This window comes from Cnephaeus nilssonii (assembly GCF_951640355.1).
Source record: "Cnephaeus nilssonii genome assembly, chromosome: 20".
In the NCBI taxonomy this organism is placed as follows: domain Eukaryota; kingdom Metazoa; phylum Chordata; class Mammalia; order Chiroptera; family Vespertilionidae; genus Cnephaeus; species Cnephaeus nilssonii.
The window spans coordinates 51,594,777-51,613,873 of record NC_137091.1 but is presented as its reverse complement, the minus strand read 5'-3'; the positions used below and the strand labels follow the sequence as shown (position 1 = coordinate 51,613,873).

At 47.5% G+C, this 19,097-nt stretch overlaps 2 protein-coding genes across 6 annotated transcripts in view; one reads left to right on the top strand and one right to left on the bottom strand.

Annotated features, from left to right (window-relative positions):
* Positions 1–2,616: 2,616 nt before the first annotated feature.
* On the bottom strand, positions 2,617–3,282 carry LOC307092801 (large ribosomal subunit protein eL14-like). Its single transcript, XM_079760300.1, has one exon. It carries the CDS (start codon positions 3,257–3,259, stop codon positions 2,666–2,668), a length of 594 nt encoding a protein of 197 aa, XP_079616426.1. The 5' UTR covers positions 3,260–3,282; the 3' UTR covers positions 2,617–2,665.
* Positions 3,283–5,525: 2,243 nt separating this feature from the next.
* LOC307092733 (uncharacterized protein) overlaps positions 5,526–19,097 on the top strand; it is a 28,644-nt gene continuing 15,072 nt past the window's right edge. The window contains exons 1-5 of one of the 5 annotated variants that reach the window (XR_013812878.1): positions 5,526–5,759; positions 9,044–9,170; positions 12,971–14,992; positions 15,715–15,873; positions 18,010–18,100. The gene's annotated coding sequence lies outside the window, so the exon portion shown is untranslated. The other 4 variants (XR_013812879.1, XM_079760149.1, XM_079760150.1 and 1 more) reach the window with 4 other exon arrangements.

The window sequence follows — 19,097 nt, the reverse complement described above, 5'->3', positions numbered from 1 at the left end:
ACACACACACACACACACACACACACACACTTATGGATGTACCACAATGGATTTATCCATTCATCTCTTTATGGACATTTGAATCATTTCCATTTAAAAAAATAAATATGTTATTGATTTTAGAGAGGGGGGAAAAATATCACTGTGAGAGGGATACATCAGTTGGCTGCCTCCTCTAAGTCCCCTACTTGGAATCTAATGCGCAATATTTTGTTTCACAGGAGGTCGCCAAACCAACTGAGCCATGCCGTCCATGGCATCTTCCATGTCTTTATGCATTCATCGGTTTATCCTTGTATGTGCCCTTACTGGGGATTGAACCCTCAACATTGGTGTGTTGGGGTGACGCTCCAACCGAGCTCCCCAGCCTGGCCTCTTAATTATTTTCAAAAATTGCGTGCTGTGCACAATGTAATGGAAACATACACAATACACTTTGTTTTTTTGTTAATCTTCACCTGAGGATATTTTTTCCATTGGTTTTTAGAGAGTCGGGAAGGAATTGGGAGTGGGGGCAAGGGGGTGTGAGAAAGAAACATCAGTGTGATAGAGACACATCAATTGGTTGCCTCCCGAAAGTACCCCAAGCCGGGGCTGGGGATCGAACCTGCAACCTAGGTACATGCCCTTGACCAGGAATTGAACCCTTGATATTTCTGTAGGAGAGCAGGGGATGAGAGATTTTCTGGGAGCCATGCACACTGCTCAGCAATGGTGCCCTCAGCACAAATGTGAGAAAGTGCACTTTACTCCAGCTGTGGATTGACAGAAATGACTTTGGGGAGGGAGGGAGGACAGAGACAAGCTCAGGATACGAGGGGGGAGGTGAGGGTCTTACGCATGGATGCAGTAAATGCAAAGTTCTCCCACATCCCATCACAGTCCATGAACCTCAGCCTCACCCAGGAGGCCCCACTCCAGGGAGAAGTTAATGGCCATGGCCTCCAATGTCATACTCCCATCCTTATAGAGATGGTTTATTCTACTATAGTAACTTCTCTCCTAAAACCACAATGATGTCCCTTCCTCCCCCAAACATACCCACATCCATTCTCTGGTAAACCTACTCCCAATCACCCCACTGGAAACACCGCAGGCCCTAACCGGTTTGACTCAGTGGATAGAGCGTCGACCTGCAGACTGAAGAGTCCTGGGTTCGATTCCGGTCAAGGGCATGTACCTTGGTTTCGGGCACATCCCAGTGGGAGGTGTGCAGGAGGCGGCTGATCCATGTTTCTAACTCTCTCCCTTCCTCTCTGTAAAAAATCAATAAAAATATATTTTAAAAAGATCGCAGGTCCTGGTGCTCGCGCCCAACCCACAGGCACAGTGATCACTGACTGCACAAAGTAGACCTCTGGACCTGATGCGAGGCCCAGTATTCTTTAAAAAATTTTTTTAAATTAATTTTAGAGAGGAAGGGAGAGAAAGACAGAAACATCCATGATGAGAGAATCATTGGCTGCTTCCTGCTTGCATGCCCCTTACTGGGGATGGAGCCCACAACCCGGGCATGTGACCTTGGCCGGAATCGAATCTGGGACCCTTCAGTCCGCAGGCCGACGCTCTGTCCACTGAACCAAACCGACTGGGGTGGGGCTTGATAATCTGTTACTAGGAAGACCAATATATATAAACAACAGGCTTCACTGTCACTTTGCTTTAATAACACCTGTGCCTCCATGACCATCTCACGTCCCCGCCTTCCTCAGAAGCCGTGGCCGCCTGCCAGGTTATCCTCGATGCCCAGCCCCACCCAGGTACCCAAAGCTAGATCTGCACTTGGGCACCCAGCCTCCGCTTCCTGATTCACCGTTAGCATCACCATCACATTTAGGATTCATCTTACTGTTCCTAAGAGTTTCCCCGCTGCACACACTGCCCACCACCTTTTGTAAACTGTCTGTCTGACAGAGTTCCAGATCTGTGTGTCCAGCTGCCCAGTGAGGAATGGCACTCCTTTGTTCTCTGGAATATGTCACACACTGATTGTGTCTAGAAGAAACACTGCTGCCCTAACAGGCTTGGCTCAGTGGATAGAGCATCAGCCTGCGGACTGAAGGGTCCCGGGTTCGATTCCGGTCAAGGGCATGTACCTTGGTTTCGGGCACATCCCCAGTGGGGGTTGTGCAGGAGGCAGCTGATTGATGTTTCTCATCGATGTTTCTAACTCTATCCCTCTCCCTTCCTCTGTAAAAAATCAATAAAATAAATTTAAAACAAACAAAAAACCTGATCACCACAGTGAAAAGGACTCCCACTCTCGACCACACGTCTCAGTAGCAGAGCTTCCCTCCTTCCAGTTGCAAACCCCAGAAATTTGGAGTCACCCCGGCTTGCTATCTTCCTCTCTCTCATCATCACAGTCAGAAAATCATAGCTGCTGTATTTTTTCAAGGTTTCTCCAATTAAAAATATGATTTACCTCACGCAGAAAGATAGAGATAACAATCAAATTTACTGTTCCACCTATCCATTCATTGGTTGCCTTTTGCATGTACCCAGACTGGAGCTTGAACCCACAAACCTGGCATATAGGGTTGACCCTCCAATAAACTGAGTTACCCCATCAGAGCTAAGCTGCCCTATTTTAAAAACTATTTGTGTGAGTGTGTGTGTGTTAAAAAGAACCTTTATTATACGTTTATAGTCGCCCCTCGCGTTCTCATGCTTTCTTGCCAGATGCCTTGGGAGCAGCAGGAGCTTTCTGGGCTGCGGCTTTCGGACCCTTTTGAGCTTTTGGGGGCGCCGCCTTGTGGCCTGCAGGTTTCTGGGCGGGAACCTTCCGGGCTGGAGCCTTTTTGCCTGCAGTGGCACCTTTAGCAGCAGGTGCTTTTTTGGGAGAAGCTTTCAGGAGAGCTGCCTTTTGAAGCTTCTTAACTTCAAGCTTGATTATTCGGTTCCTCATTTTCTTTGCCTTCATTACTTTGTAATGATCAAAATCTGTCATCTTGGCTTTGTTTTCTCGGGCTTCAATCTTCTTGGCCCATCTTGTGGCTGCCCATTTTGTATTGATATCTGCCTTCTCCCAGGCTTGTCGAACATACTTCTGGCGGGCACTGTGTGGGAACTTAAGGAGGAAGTCAGTGAGCTGCATGCATTTGAAAGGCATAGCCTGTCTCCTTACTTGAGTGCAAGGTCCATCAACCAAAGCCCTGTTCTGATCGATAACATCTACGATCAAGACCAGCTTCCCGGCATGAGGCCAAAAGGAGACGTAGGCCACCCAGCCAACCTCCACGAAGCGCCTGAACACCATGTTGGTGGCGCTCGGCGAGAAGGAAAGAGCTATTTTAAAAACTATTATAAAATACATTTACTGTACGGTGTGGGGAGTGCAGAAGGCAACCAATCACTGATTCTCATCATTGATGTTTCTATTCCTCTTCCTCTCTGAAATCAATAAAACATAACATTGAGCTAATCTTCCATTTCACTAGCAACAAAAGAAAATACACACACACACACACACACACACACACACACACACACACACACTCATCCACAGCACAATTTCCTTTAGGTGTTAATGCGAGGTTTAGCTGTAAACTGACTGACATTCTCTCCTTTGTTAGGGGCCTGAGAGACACTTTGTCATGCTGATGTATCAGCATGAAAGGGTTGTCTAAGTCAAGAACTGAAGTTTTGTACAAAAACAGACTATTTTTTGCAAGAACAACTTGGTCGAGAAATGAATTGTTTGAGATGGGAAATGTTCTAGAACCAAAGTTTTTTTTTGTTTTCTAAGTATTTTTTTTTTTTTTATTGCTTTCAGAGAGGGAGGGAGAGAGAGAGAGAGAGAAATATCAATGATGAGAGAGAATCATGGATTGGCTGCCTCCTGCACACCCCACACTGGGGATCAAGCCTGCGACCAGGGCATGTGTCCTGACCAGGAATTGAACCATGACCTCCTGGTTCATAGGTCGATGCTCAACCACTGAGCCACACTGGCAGGGCTAGAACCAAGGTTTTGAAGCCTGACAATGAATGGGTCCAGGCTGCCTGTCACTACTTGAGCCAATTAAGCAGAGACAGGGTGGAGTCCTATATGAGGGTTTCTTCCAATACTGCCAGCAGTATGGGAGAGCAGCACCTCATCCACAAAAATCTGCTCTACCGCCCACAACAAGCCACCTGCTTATATTCGGTAGGTGGACAGATTACATGGGAAAGTAGGAATTACAGGCCTGGGGCAGTAGGCACCCTACAATGGATATAGGTTACAGGCAACCAGGGCTGGGTTGTCAAGGGCAGGCACCTCCGGGATCTAATTGTTTCTGCAATAAGATTGTTAAACTTGCCGTGATGATAGACCATTCTCAGAAAAGGAGAATGGACTGCATTTTGAGATTAACTCCCATATCCCCAGGCATACCACTCGGCCACATTAGAATGTGCTTTCTCTAATCAGAACAATAATGGTTCACAGACATGAAAAATATTTCTTATGACTATAGCTCGTCCACACTATTCCATTTCTGCCCCTACCAGTTCGACTGTATTCTGTAATAACGAATTTTTGCTTCTTAATCCCTTCACCTTTATGAACTATTTTCCCAACCATCCTGACCTTCTGGCAACCCTCAGAATGACCTCTGTATCTAAATTATGTTTCTGATGGGCACAGTCAAATATTTTGATTTTTATATTCAATTGTTGATAGACATGCAGGGCCTTCTTTTTTTGTTAATACGTTTTTATTGATTTCAAAGAGGAAGGAAGAGGGAGAGAGAGAAACATCAATAATGAGAGAGAATCGTTGATCAGCTGCCCTTTGCAAACTCCCAAGCCACATTGCCTGTATTCTTTCTCACATGTTTCTATCTCGCTCCCTCTCCCTATCTCTCTCTAAAATAAACAAAAACATATCCTCAGGTACGTATTAAAGTAATAAGAACTATCCTATCTAATAAAAGCTTAATATGCTAATTGGCCGACTGTTTTGACCATTCGACTAGTCGCTATGATGCACACTAACCACCAGGGGGCAGATGCTCTGATTGGTAGTTTATCTTGCTCATGGGGTCTGGCTGATTGGGACTGGGCTAGATGGAGATGGACCAGAAACGCCCTGGAGGCCTCCCGTGGCCCTCTCTGGCAGGCCAACCTCCCATTGTCCCTCCCCAGTCAGCAGGCCCCAATCAGCCCAAAGTTGAACTGGGCGAGAAGGGCAGGACATGCCCTGGAGCCAACCTCCCATGGTCCCTCCCTGGACTCTAAAAGATTTCTTCTATTTAATTTCCTCTCAATGTGCATGAATCCATGCACCGGGCCTCTGGTGAACAATAAAACGATAGGCCTACTACATTTCCAGGATTCCTCCAATAGCAAACCTTCTAGTAGGCTAGTAAGGAGAAATCCTTCAGTGCAGCCTCTGGAACCCTGCGAACTACATTACCCAGAAGGCTCTGGCCCGAGCAGAGCCAATAACAGATCAGGTGTAGGCAGATGTTTGAGATTTCATGCCGTGGGGCGGGACATCCGGTGTCCTCTTCTCGGGGCACTGCCACTTCCCCCCTCCCTCTGCCTTCCCGGTATCCTTTCGGCCAGAGGTGAGGGAAAGCGAGATTTCTCGGCAAATGGGGTCCGACCCCCACCCCGGCGCGAAGATGGGAATGCGGCTCAGCGCCGTCGCCCCGCTCCAGCCCGAAGGACCTGGGACGGAGGGAGCCGCCTCCTCGCCCGCCGCCCGCCGCCCGCGCCCGCCCCGCCCTCAGAGTCCGCGGGCGGCGGCCGCGCCGGGGCGCCCGGCTGAGGTGAGCGCGCCTCCCCGCGGCCTCCCCTCGTCGCGTCCCCCACCCAACCCCGCAGCCCGGCCCCGCGACCCCGAGGGAGGTGGAGGGCAGGGGGGAGGGCTGTGGCCTCCGAGGGGCCCGCAGGTCCGTGCCCGGTGGAAAGGGGTTATGGGTATCGTCGGGGGCAGAAGTCGGTGTTTTGGGTTCGAGCTGTTCGTTATGAGAAATAAACGTGAGAAATGTCTTTAAAAATATATATTTTGCCGAAACTGGTTTGGCTCAGTGGATAGAGCGTCGGCCTGCGGACTCAAGGGTCCCGGGTTCGATTCCGGTCAAGGGCATGTACCTTGGTTGCGGGCACATCCCCAGTAGGGGTTGTGCAAGAGGCAGCTGGTCGATGTTTCTCTCTCATCGATGTTTCTAACTCTCTATCCCTCTCTCTTCCTCTCTGTAAAAAATCAATAAAATATATTTTAAAAAAATAAAAAAATAAAAAAATATATATTTTATTGATTTTTTTTACAGAGAGGAAGGGAGAGGGACAGAGAGAAACATCAGATGAGAGAGAAACATCGATCAGCTGCCTCCTGCACACCCTGCACTGGGGATGTGCCCGCAACCAAGGTACATGCCCTTGACCGGAATCGAACCTGGGACCCTCCAGTCCGCAGGCCGGCGCTCTATCCACTGAGCCACACCGGTCAGGGCTAAATGTGAGAAATATTAATCTTGCTCTGCCCGCTGAGATGGGTTTGTTTTGATGTAAGAAAGCACCGTCTGCCCGGCCGGTGTTGCTAAGTGGATAGAGCGTCGGCCTGCGGACTGAAGGGTCCCAGGTTCGATTCCTGTCAAGGGCATGTACCTTGGTTGCCAGCACATCCCCAGTAGGGGGCGTGCAGGAGGCAGCTGATGGATGTTTCTCTCTCATCTGATGTTTCTAACTCTCCCGCTCCCTTCCTCTCTGTGGAAAATCAATAAAATATATTAAAAAAAGAAAGAAAGACAGCACTGTCTGTCCCTAGCTGGTTTGGCTCAGTGGATAGAGCATTGGCCTGCAGACTGAAGGGTTCCGGGTTTGATTCCCGGTCAGGGCACATGCCTAGGTTGCTGGCCTCATCCCTAGTACGGGGCGTGCAGGAGGCAGCTGATCCCTGAGCCAACTTTGTAGGAACCAGGAGGTCAGAGTTCGAGTTCTGGTTCCAGGCTTGATCCCTGGTGGGGGGCGAGCAGGGGGCAGCCCACCCATGATTCTCTCTCCTCATGGGTGTCTCTATCTCTCTCTCCCTCTCCCTTCCTCTCTGAAAAATACATTGAAAAAAGAAAGCACACGCCGAAACCGGTTTGGCTCAGTGGATGGAGCGTCGGTCTGCGGACTGAGGGTCCCAGGTTTGATTCCGGTCAAGGGCATGTACATTGGTTGCGGGCATGTCCCCGGTGGGGGATGTGCAGGAGGCAGCTGGTCGATGTTTCTCTCTCATCGATGTTTCTAGCTTTCTGTCCCTCTCCCTTCCTCTCTGTAAAATATCAATAAAATATATTTAAAAAAAGAAAAAAAAAAGAAAAAAGAAAAAAGAAAGCACAGCCCTGGCTGGTGAGGCTCAGTGGACAGAGCATTGGCCTGAGGACTGAAGGGTCCTGGGTTCTGGTCAGGGGCGCATGCCAGGGTTGCCAACTCGATCCCCAGTGGGGGGCGTGAGAGAAATAGAGAAACATCCATGATGAGAGAGAATCATGGATAGGATGCCTCCTGCACGCCCCCTCCTGGGGAATCGAGCCTGCAACCCGGGCATGTGCCCTTGGCTGGAATCGAACCCGGGACCCTTCAGTCTGCAGGCTGATGCTCTAGCCACTGAGCCAAACCAGCCAGGGCAGCTTTACCCATTCTTATCCCTTTTTGCCCACTTCCCTACGTGATCATTAACCTTGTACTGCATTCAAGCAGCTGGCTTACGGGGGCGGGGGGTGCAGAGTAGATTTTTGTGGGTGACCTGCTGCTGTCCTCTGCTGTGGGCACTGTTGGAATAACCGCTCAGAGAGGATTCAACCCTGTCTGTGCCGAATGGGCCCAAGTAGCGACAGGCAGCCGGGACCCATTACTTGTCCCCTTGCACTTCTGGGTGCCTGATGCGGAAGGAAAGGGGGCGCTGTAGGGAGGACTTCCGATGTGGCTGTGGGCCCATCAGGGACGGGGCTGTGGCTGATGGCGTTGAACATGTGATTCACTCTGGGCGCCGTGAGCATGGACATGGGTGAGTGGGGAGAGGTGTGTGTGACGGACACGGATGAGTGGGGAGAGGTGTGTGTGACAGACACGGGTGAGGGGGGAGGGGTGTGTGTGACGGACACGGGTGATGGGGGAGGGGTGTCTGTGACGCGGGGCAGGGAGGCAGCAGGGCTGGGAGTGGGACAGGGACTGCGGTGATAGGGAGGCAGCGGGTGCAGAACGGCTGCCCACGAGGAGGTGGTGTGAGCTGATGGTGCCCAGGCCCTGGTGTGGGGACCAGGTGAATGGGGCCCCCTCTGGCTGTGTGGGGCAGGGAGTTGCTTTGCAGGCAGGAGGAGCCCCTAGGCCTGGTCCTCAGCTCGAGTGGCATCTGCGTGTCCCCACTGCCCTTGCTGAGGGCTAAACACAGTCACTATGGAACCCTAATTAGTGAGCAGACATCAGGGTCCCCAGGGCCTGGTATCTGCTCGGAGGGAGGTTGCCCTGGAGAAGGAGGAGCGGTGGGCACATGTGTGAGGGGATGGGCTGTGAGGGTCTCAGAAAGACAGAGTGTGTGGAGAGCGGCTACTGCGTTTGGACAGGTTCAAGCCTCGGACTAATGAGAGGGCACGGTCCTCTTGTGGCAAAGCCACGTGCAAGTCCCAGCTTGGAGGGCAAAGCCACTCCCAGCACCATTATAGAGAACGATTATGGTTGTAAGCTTGACCTTATGGTCCGAACCTGTGGTCCTAGGTGGCTCTGAGTGATGTGGGCTGCGGGAGGTACAGCAAGTGCTGCCATAACAAAGCTTGATGGAGTTCAGGTGCATGGAATTGAGTAGATTCGAAACTCAAGAGAATGTTGTAAACATCTTGACCAGGCCCTTCCTTTGCCTCCTGGAATCTGGCTATAAAATAAGGACTTGCAGGCCATGGCACTGTCTCTCCATCAGAGGGCAGCGTCCCACCTAGCCCCAGCTTTATTCTCTTGTCTGTCTTCTTTAATCCTTCACGCCCCCCACCCCCACCCCCTTAAGGTTCACCCCTGGCTGTACTGAGCGCGGCACAAAAGTGTATGGTTTCCTCTGTCCCCATCTCGACAGGACCATGTGACCTTTGATGACGTGGCCGTGTACTTCTCTCAGGAGGAGTGGGGGCTCCTGGATGAGGCTCAGAGACGCCTGTACCACGATGTGATGCTGGAGAACTTGGCCCTTGCATCCTCTCTGGGTAAGACTCTCACCGTCTCACCAGGGACTTGGACTAGGCTCTGCCTGGCCTCCCCCTCCTTTCCCCAGAGGCTGCTCTGTGGACCCCACGTGCTCTGCTGTGGACCCCAGGCCCTGCCCTCTTCTCTCTGCTGCAGCCCCAATACCCTGATCGGAATGATGGTTCTGGAGTTTAGTTGTAATTTTGACTTGTGGGTGGAGGGTTGCACCACATTCACCTATGCAGCTCTCGGCCAGAATCTCCATTGGTTGGATTTTGTGTGTGCCCTGACCAAGGAAGGAACTCATAACCTGGGTGTATCAGGGTGATGCTCTCACTAACTGAGCCACCTGGCCAGGATCTGAGTCAATTTCTTTATCTATATATGTAAAAGCCCAACGTGCAAAGTGTCCCCTCGGCAGTTCGACTGCTCGCTGTGATGTGTGCTCACCACCAGGGGGTGGCACGGCAGGAAGGAAGGCCCCGGCCAGCAGCTGCTATGGAATTAACTGTGTGTGAATTTCATGCACTGGGCCTCTAGTCGTTATATAATGAGTTTTTGTGACGGGTTTTGAGTTAAAGTCTATTTTGTCTACTAGAAGTATAGCTACTTATAAGCATATGACTGATTGGCTACTCTCTTTTGACTTACATTTGTATAGATTATTTTTTCAATTTCTAAACTTTCAGCTTATATATTTTGTTAAAGCTTGAGTCTCTTACAGACAATATATGGTTTGAACTTTTTTAGTTTTGTTTAATCCTCATCTGAGGATAAGTTCTTTTATTGATTCTGGAGAGAGGAAGGCAGAAGGAGGGGGAAAGAGAGAAACATCGATTGGTTGCCTCATGATGGAATCGCCCAGTCCTGGGATCACTCTCAAAAACTGGGTATGGCCCTAGCCGGTTTGGCTCAGTGGATAGAGCGGCAGCCTGTGGACTGAAGGGTCCCGGGTTTGATTCTGGTCGGGGGCACATGCCCGGGTTGCAGGCTCGGTTCCCAGTGGGCGGTGTGCGGGAGGCAGCTGATCGGTGATTCTCTCTCATCATTGATGTTTCTGTCTCTCTCTCCCTCTCCCTTTCTCTCTAGAATCAATAACAATATATTTTAAAACAAAACAAAAAAACTCAGTATGTGCTCTGACCAGGAATAGAACCCTTGACCCTTTGGTGGGTGGGACTACACTCTTACTACTGAGCCACTCTGGTCAGGGCTTACCTCCTTTTTCTAATGCAGTGGTCAGCAAACCGCAGCTCGAGAGCCACATGCAGCGCTTTGGCCCCGTGAGTGTGGCTCTTCCACAAAATACCACGGCCTGGGGTAGTCTTCTTTGAAAAAGTGGCGTTAGAAGAAGTTTAAGTTTAAAAAATTTGGCTCTCAAAAGAAATCTCAATCGTTGTACTGTTGATATTTGGCTCTGTTGACTAATGAGTTTGCCGACCACTGTTCTAATCCATTCAGCCACTGTGTATGATTTGATTGAAGAATGTTTAAGTACTTGAGGATTGCTATCTTGTCAATTTTTGTCTGGTTGTTTTATAGTTCCTCTGTTCCTTTTTTTACTCTCTTGCTATCTTCCTTTATGAATTCATGATTTTACACAGATGTATGCTTTAATTCCTTTACCTATGTTTTTGGTTTATCTACTGTAGGCTTTTGCTTTGTGATGACTCTGAGGTTAACTAAAACATCTTAGAACAGTGTGTTTTAATCTGATAAGAATCAGTCATATGCAAAAACTACCATTTTGCCCTGGCTGGTGTGTCTCAGTTCACTGGGTGTCGTTCCTTGTTTGATTCCCTGTCAGGACACATGTCCTGGTTGCTGGCTAGATCCCTGGTAGGGGGCGTGTTGGAGGCAGCAGATCCATGTTTCGCCCTCACATCAGTGCTTCACTCTTTTCCTCTTCTTCTCCCTCTAAAAATAATTTTAAAATCTTTCTTTTTTTAAAGCTACCCTTTTATTATCCCATCCCTCTGTGTTATATGTTTCTGAATTTAAATTAAAAAAATTTTTTTTCTTTATTTACTAATTTGAGACAGAGAAAATAAGCAGGGGAGGGGATGGGTGGAGAGAGAGAAAAGAAAAGAAACATTAATTTGTTTGTTCAAATGTCCATGCATTCATTGGTTGACTCCATGGAATCAAATTCACAACCTTGGCATATGGGGACATTCCAACCAACTGAGCTATCTGGTCATGGCAATGTTGTGCTTTTGATGTGAACGTTTACATCTTTTTATTGTTTAGTTATTATTAAATTATTTTATCTAGGGTTTTTTTTAAAAAACATGTTTGTATTTTATTTATTTTTCTATTTTAAAATATATTTTTATTGATTTCAGAGAAGAAGAGAGAGGGAGAGAGTGATAGAAACATCAATGATGAGAGAGAATCATTGATTGGTTGCCTCCTGCATGCCACCCACTGGGGATTGAGCTGGCAACGCAGGCATGTGCCCTTGACCAGAATTGAACCAGGATCCCTTCAGTTCACAGACCAATACTCCATTCACCGAGCCCAATCAGCCAGGGCTGTATTTTATTTTTAATATATTTTTATGGATTTCAGAGAGGAAGGGGGAGGGGGAGAGAGATAAAAACATCAATGATGAGAAAGAATCATTGATTGGCTGCCTCCTACATGACCCCCTAGTGGATGGAGCCAACAACCCAGGCATGTGCCCTGACTGGAAATTGAACCGTGACCTCCTGGTTTATAGGTTGATGCTCAACCACTGAGCGACACTAGCTGGTCCTTTTTATTTTTCTTTAATATGTTGTGTGTTTTTTAAAAATTATGTTCAATTTCTCTTGAACTCTTAAGTATTTTTTAAAATATATTTTTTTGATTTTTTACAGAGAGGAAGGAGAGAGATAGAGAGTTAGAAACATCGATGAGAGAGAAACATCGATCAGCTGCCTCCTGCACACCCCCTACTGGGGATGTGCCTGCAACCAAGGTACATGCCCTTGACCGGAATCAAACCTGGGACCCTTCAGTCCTCAGGCCGATGCTCTATCCACTGAGCCAAACCAGTTAGGGCTCTTCTATTTTTTTATTAATATATTTTTATTGGTTTCAGAGAGGAAGGGAGAGAGAGATAGAAACATCAGTGATAAGAGAGAATCGTTGATCAGCTGCCTCCTGCATGCCCCACATTGGGGATTGAGCCCACACCTGGGCATGGGCCCTTGACTGGAATCAAACCCAGGACCCTTCAGTCCGCAGGCCTAGGCTATATCCATTGAGCCAGACCCCTACCGTGGGACCTGTGCTTCTATCACAGCCTTATGGCTCTAGCACGAAAGGTCCTACAGCAATCCTTTCACAAGAGAAGAAGATTTCCAACACACCTTTGTGGTACACCCTCTTCTTGTCTCCTTTCTTCAGTGAGTCCTCTACCATTCTTTGGCCTTAGAGGTGTACTGATGCCCAGTAACAACTTCCTAAACTGGGTTTTAACACCTTCCATAAAAAGCAAGCCATAGACTCATTTCTTTCTTTCTTTTTAAAAAAAAATATTTTATTGATTTTTTACAGAGAGGAAGGGAGAGGGATAGAGTTAGAAACATCGATGAGAGAGAAACATCGATCAGCTGCCTCCTGCATACTCCCTACCGGGGATGTGCCTGCAACCAAGGTACATGTCCTGGACTGGAATCGAACCTGGAACCTTCCAGTCTGCAGGCCGACGCTCTGTCCACTGAGCCAAACCGGTCAGGGCCATAGACTCATTTCTCAATGTGACGAACGCACATTTGTGATGGTGTCATTCTCAGAGTCAACCTGTACTTCACCTGATTTTATTTGCATTCAGGTTACTGCTGTGGAGCAGAGGATGCGCAAGCAAACTGTGAACAGAGTGTTTCTGTAGGAGTGTCGCGGGCCAGCCCCTCCAAGGCCGCTCTGTGTTTCCAGAAGACCCACTTCTGTGAGAGCTGTGGTCCAGTCTTGAGAGACATACTCCATTTGCCTGAGGACAGAGGAACTCCACACAGCCAGAACGTGGTCAGGTGTGGGGTGTGTAGGAAACAATTTCACTTTAGAGCAAACCTCCAAAAACACCTGAAAAAGAGAAAAAATTATTTCGCCTGGCAAGAATATAAGAACCCACTCAGGCCCAGATGGACACATGCTCAGGACCAAGATGTTCGCACTGCAAGACAGTGTGTTATGTGCAGTGAATGTGGGAAAACATTCAGGGATCAGTCTTCATTCGCCGCTCACCAGAGAGTGCATACAGGTAAAGGCCTTCACGTGTGTGGCCAATGTGGCCAGTCTTTTAGGCGAACCTCAGCCCTCAGTCAGCATCGAAGATTTCATTGCGGGCCAGGGCAGTCCAAGTGCGGCAACTGTGGGAAGCCCTTTCACCCAAAATCTGTTCTCATTTATCCCTGGAGAAGTCACACTGGGAACAAATGTGACTTGTGCCGTGAATGTGTGCCATCTTTTAGCCGGAGCTCCATCCTCATCCGACAACGGACAATTCACTCTGGAGAAAGGCGTTATGAGTGCACGCAATGTGGGAAGTCCTTTAGAAGGAAGTTTTACCTCATTCTGCATTGGAGAGTTCACACTGGAGAAAGGCCTCATGAGTGCCGTGAGTGTGGGAAATCTTTCACCAGGAGATCAGTCCTTACTCTGCACCGGAGAATGCACACAGGAGAAAGGCCTTTTCAGTGCAGAAAATGTAGGAGAACCTTTACCGGTAGTTCCATACTCATTCTACACCAGAGAGTTCACACAGGAAAAAGGCCTTATGAGTGCAGTGAATGTTGGAAATCCTTCAGTCGACAATCTTGCCTCACTCAACACCAAATAGTTCATAGCGGAAGACAGTCTTATGAGTGTAGTGAATGTGGGAAAGCTTTTTCATCCGCTTCCATCCTTAGTAATCATCAGCGAGTACACAGAAAGGAAAGACCTCATCAGTGCAGTGACTGTGGGAAATCTTTTATCCTAAGACAGCAACTTCGTATACACCAGAGGGTTCACACGGGAGAAAGGCCTTATCGGTGTAGTGAATGTGGGAAGTGTTTTATTGCCAACCATATCTTTAACTATCATAAGAAAATTCACACAGGAGAAAGGCCTTATCAGTGCAGTGAATGTGGGAAATCTTTTATTTCCAAGTCCAACCTCATGCAACATCAGAGGATACACACAGGAGAAAGACCTTTTGCGTGCAGTGACTGTGGGAAATGCTTTTTCCGAGGCCACCAACTTCGTACCCACAGGAGAGTTCACACAGGAGAGAGGCATCAGTGCAATGAATGTGGGAAATCTTTTTCGTCTGGTTTTAATCTCAGAAATCATCAGAGAGATCATACAGGAGAAAAGCCTTACGAGTGCACTGTGTGTGGGATCTCTTTTACCACTCAGAGGAAGCTTCGTTATCATCGGGTAGTGCACACTGGAGAAGGGCCCTATGAGTGCCGTGAATGTGGGAAATCTTTCACCTCTTGCTACTCCTTCCGGAATCATCAGAGAATTCATACAAGCAATAAGTCTTATGAATGTAGAGAATGTGGCAAATCTTTTTCTTCTGGCTCCGGCCTCCGTTACCATCAGAGTGTTCACACTGGGTTAAAGCCTCATGAATGCAGTGATTGTGAGAAATCTTATCTCAAGCGCTCCGAACTCATTCAACATCAAAGAAGTCACACAGGAGAAAGGCCTTATGAGTGCAGTGAGTGTGGGAAATCCTTTATGCGGAAACCTCACCTTCGTGTACACCAACGGGTTCACACAAGATGAAGGCCTGAAGATTGCAGTGAATGTGGGAAAAGCTCTAAGGATAGTTCCCAGTCCAGTTAACATTGGAGAGTTCACACTAGAGGTAGGCGTTTGAGTGCAAAAATGGGGGAAATGGAAATTTTTTTTAGCCGTAGTTCTTACCTTTCATAACACTTGAGTCTTCATATTAGAAAAAGGTCTTATGAGGGTAGTGAATTGTATTAATAGTTTCACCTGTATTTATGGAGTTTTTGATTATCTGAGAGTTCATACAGGATGTGGACTATATGGTATAGCAAATGTGAAAAATATTTTACCCATAGCTTGACACTCTTTCACCTCCAGAGAGTTCACCCAGGAGATGGCTTTGTGAGTACAGCGAAGGTGTGAAATTTCCCCCCCAAGCATTTACCTTATTACACAGTGTGAAATCCACGCTGGATAATACCCGCCCTGTGTAAGGGAATGTGCAATTTTCTTGTTCCATATAATGACCCTGGCAGAAGCTATCTGTCTGAATTCAGTCTCATACTTTCCGTTGTCACAGATGGGAGATTCCCCTTAAGTTTCAGTCATGTGGGAAGCATGTGTGTCCGTGTGTGTTTCCAGGGCTCTTTGCCATTTTCTTTTGTTACATGGAGAAACATCGATGTGAGACAGATCAGTTGGTTACCTCATACACCCCCCCCCCCCCACCCCTGCGATTGGAGCTGGGGCTGGAGCACATGAGTGAAGACTTCCCACATGGCAGGTTCCCACCATTTGTGTCCATTATCATCCTCATGTGCTCAGGGCAGCTGACCTCTATTCTCTCATGCATTGCAGAAAATACGGAGTAACCCGAGCTCTTTGGAGTTCACATTGGACAGGAACCCAACCCATTGTTGACGGAAAATTTCACGAGTCTGGCTGGAGGGCCGTGTAATCCCATGAGTGTTTTCCAGCTTCCAGGTCACCAGCCTGAACTTGCTGCACATGGCTTTGGTTTGTACAATACTGTACCAGTCCGTACTGTATAAGTTCGCTTACATTTCGGGCGTTCTATTTACTGTGTGGGGTATTTTTTTAAATGTATTTTTATTGATTTCAGAGAGGAAGACATGGGGGAGGGAGGGGGAGAGAGAGAAACAACTATGATGAGAGAGAATCATTGATCAGCTGCCTCCTGCACCCCCCACACTGGGGATCGAGCCCGCAACCCGGGTATGTGTTCTGACCGGGAATCGAGCCATGACCTCTTGATTCATAGGTCGACGCTTAACCACTGAGCCATGCCGGCCGAGCATGTGGGGTATTTTATAAACATTTTGGCTCCACCAGTGTGAAGGGTGAGCATTTTTATGGGCCTACCCAACTTTGTGTTCTGCATAGGGACACTATAATGGTAAAATATATCTCATTGGTTTTTGCCATATTTGCATTCCTGCCGCCAACCTTCTAGGAAAGATTGCAGGGCTTTCTGGTCCTCATTTGAAGCCTGGGTGCTGTGGGTTTTAGGAGATTCTGAAATCACCCTGTGCCCTGGCCTGCGTGGTTCATTTGTTTGAACATCATCCAGTGCACAGAAAGGTCATCAATTCCATTCCAAGTCAGGGCCCATTGGGTTGCTGGCTTGATCTCCAGTAGGGGGCGTGCAGGAGGCAGCAGGTCAGTGTTTCCCTCTCCCTCTCCTTTCTGTCTCCTCCTTTCCTCTCTCTCTAAAAATCAGTTAGTACATATTTATAAAAAGAAGAGAAAACCATGCTGAGGAAGGGTCACATGTGACATTCTCAAGTACTCCTTGGCAAAGCATGAATTTTTCCTTTGTTCGCAGAGGATAATTCCAGGTCCTGTTGAAGGTGATCTGTTTCCTAGGTCCTGCAAAGACCCTAGGCCTAAAACCTTTTCAGTGAAACGTTTTGAGGAAGCCCTATCCATGCATCTAGGTTAACACCTTTTTTTTTTTAAAATTGATTTTTGAGAGAGATGAAGGGAGGGAAAGAGAGAAAAACATTGTTGCGAAAGCCAAGCATTGATTGGTTGCCTGCCGCAAGGTCTCTACCAGGGGTGGAGCCCTGAACCCAGGCATGTGCATTGGGAATTGAATCGGCAACCTTTCGATGCACGGGATGCTGCCCACCCAACTGAGCCACACCGGCCAAGGCTGGTTTACCTGTTCTTTTAACAAACAGAACAGTGAAACATCAAAGATATATTGTAATGTGATCCATTTTCGCTTCTTAGATAATAGTTGTAACTCTTGGTTTATGAAATAATTAATTTTGCGTGTGTTTTTTTTTCATTGAACAAAATTTTACTTATTTATTCAGTGTGGCTCAGTTAGTTGAGCATCCCTGTACACACCCAGAGGTTGCTGGTTCAATTCCTGGTCAGGGCAAATGGCTGGGTTGCAGGCTCAATCCCAGAAGAGGGCATCCAAGAGGCAGTCAATAGATATTTCTCTCTCTCTCTCTGTTCCTCTTTCTTTCTTTCTAAAAATCAATAAAGAAATATTTTTCAAAAATTAAAAAATCAACAGTAATCAGGTAACAACCTTTCTCCTTTTTAAAAAGTAAAGCAAATATCATATTGAAACATAACCCAAAATTTCAAAAATGGTAAAGCTAAGACAACAGAAGAGTTGGGGGAAAAAAGTATAACAACAGAAATTATAAAAAGAACTTATAAAAATTACTTCTAGCCCTGACAGGTTTGGTTCAGTGGATAGAGCGTCCGCCTGTGGATTCAAGGGTCCCAGGTTCGATTCCGGTCAAGGGCATGTACCTTGGTTGTGGCCACATCCCCAGTAGGAAGTGTGCAGGAGGCAGCTGATGGATGTTTCTGTCTCATCGATGTTTCTAACTATCCTTCTTCCTTCCTCTCTGTAAAAAAAAAAATCAATAAAATATATATATTTTAAAAAATCACTTCTAAACCACAGTAGGAAATCTCTCAGCACGCTGGCCCTGGCACAATGGTCACAGAGGTGGTCGGACACTCCAGGGCCGCTCCTGGCACAGGAGCATTGTGCCGTGCGTTTTTGTCCTTTCATCCCCTTCACAGTGTATTCACATCGCCTCTCCTGCCGCATTTATGTGTTAAGCCTCACTCCAGGATATTTTTTCCATTGATTTTTTTTAGAGCGAATGGAAGAGAGAGTGAGACACATCAATTGGTTACCTCTTACACCCGCCTCCCACAACTGGAGCTGGGGATGGAATCTGCAACCCAGGTATGTACCCTTGACAAGGAATCAAACCTCTGACCCTTGGGTGCTTGGGTGACGTTCTGACCACTGAGCAACACTGGCCACGTCTCTCCCTACTTTAAATGTACCCTTTAAAATCCTCAATCTCCACATTTCTCATTGCTAGGAGCCATTATTTTTATATTTCCACAGAACTATCACCTTATTATCTTATGTAATAAAACCCTAATATGCAAATTGACTGAACTGCGGAACGACCGGTTGCTGTGATGTGCACTGACCACCAGGGGGCAGACGCTCAATGCAGGAGCTGCCCCCTGGATGTCAGTGCGCTCCCACGGGGGAGCACCACTCAGCCAGAAGCCAGGCTTATAGCTGGCGAGCGCAGCAGTGGTGATGGGAGCCTCTCCTGCCTCCACAGCAGTGCTAAGGACCCCTTGGGCGATGTCCACCTGCCGGCTTAGGCCCACTCCCGAAGGGTCCCAGACTTCAAGAGGGCTCAGGATGGGCTGAGGGACCCCTACCCGCCCCCCCAGTGCATGGAAGTCGTGCACTGGGCCTCTAGTGTATTATAACAAAGAATATATATATATATATATTTTAACTGATTGCTTACTCCTTCAATAAAAGATTTGAAGAAGCCTGGTTGCAAACACATTTCTTTATTGATATATAACGCAAACCTAGGTGAGCCTCTGAAGCTGATGAGATAATTAGTAAATGACTGGTGAAGCAATGAAACATGATGCCATGGCTTTCCTTCCTCTCTTACACATTTTTGTTTTGCTCACACCTTACTCTATTTTTCTCAGCTCACTATTTTCCCCCCAAGTTCACATGAATGAAGAGGATTTCCCACTTTGTTGAAAAAAGAATTTCACTGTTGCCCGGATTCCAGCATAGCTAAAGGCCCAATTTTCTCCATCTTAGAAGAAAGTGTCCTTTTTGTTGTTGTTAATGATTCTATCTCTTTCTCCCTCTCCCTTGCTCTCTGAAATCAATAAAAATATATTTAAAATAA

Excerpts from the sequence above, each read along its gene's own strand:
- LOC307092801 (XM_079760300.1), bottom strand. The coding sequence starts at position 3,259 with ATGGTGTTCAGGCGCTTCGTGGAGGTTGGCTGGGTGGCCTACGTCTCC.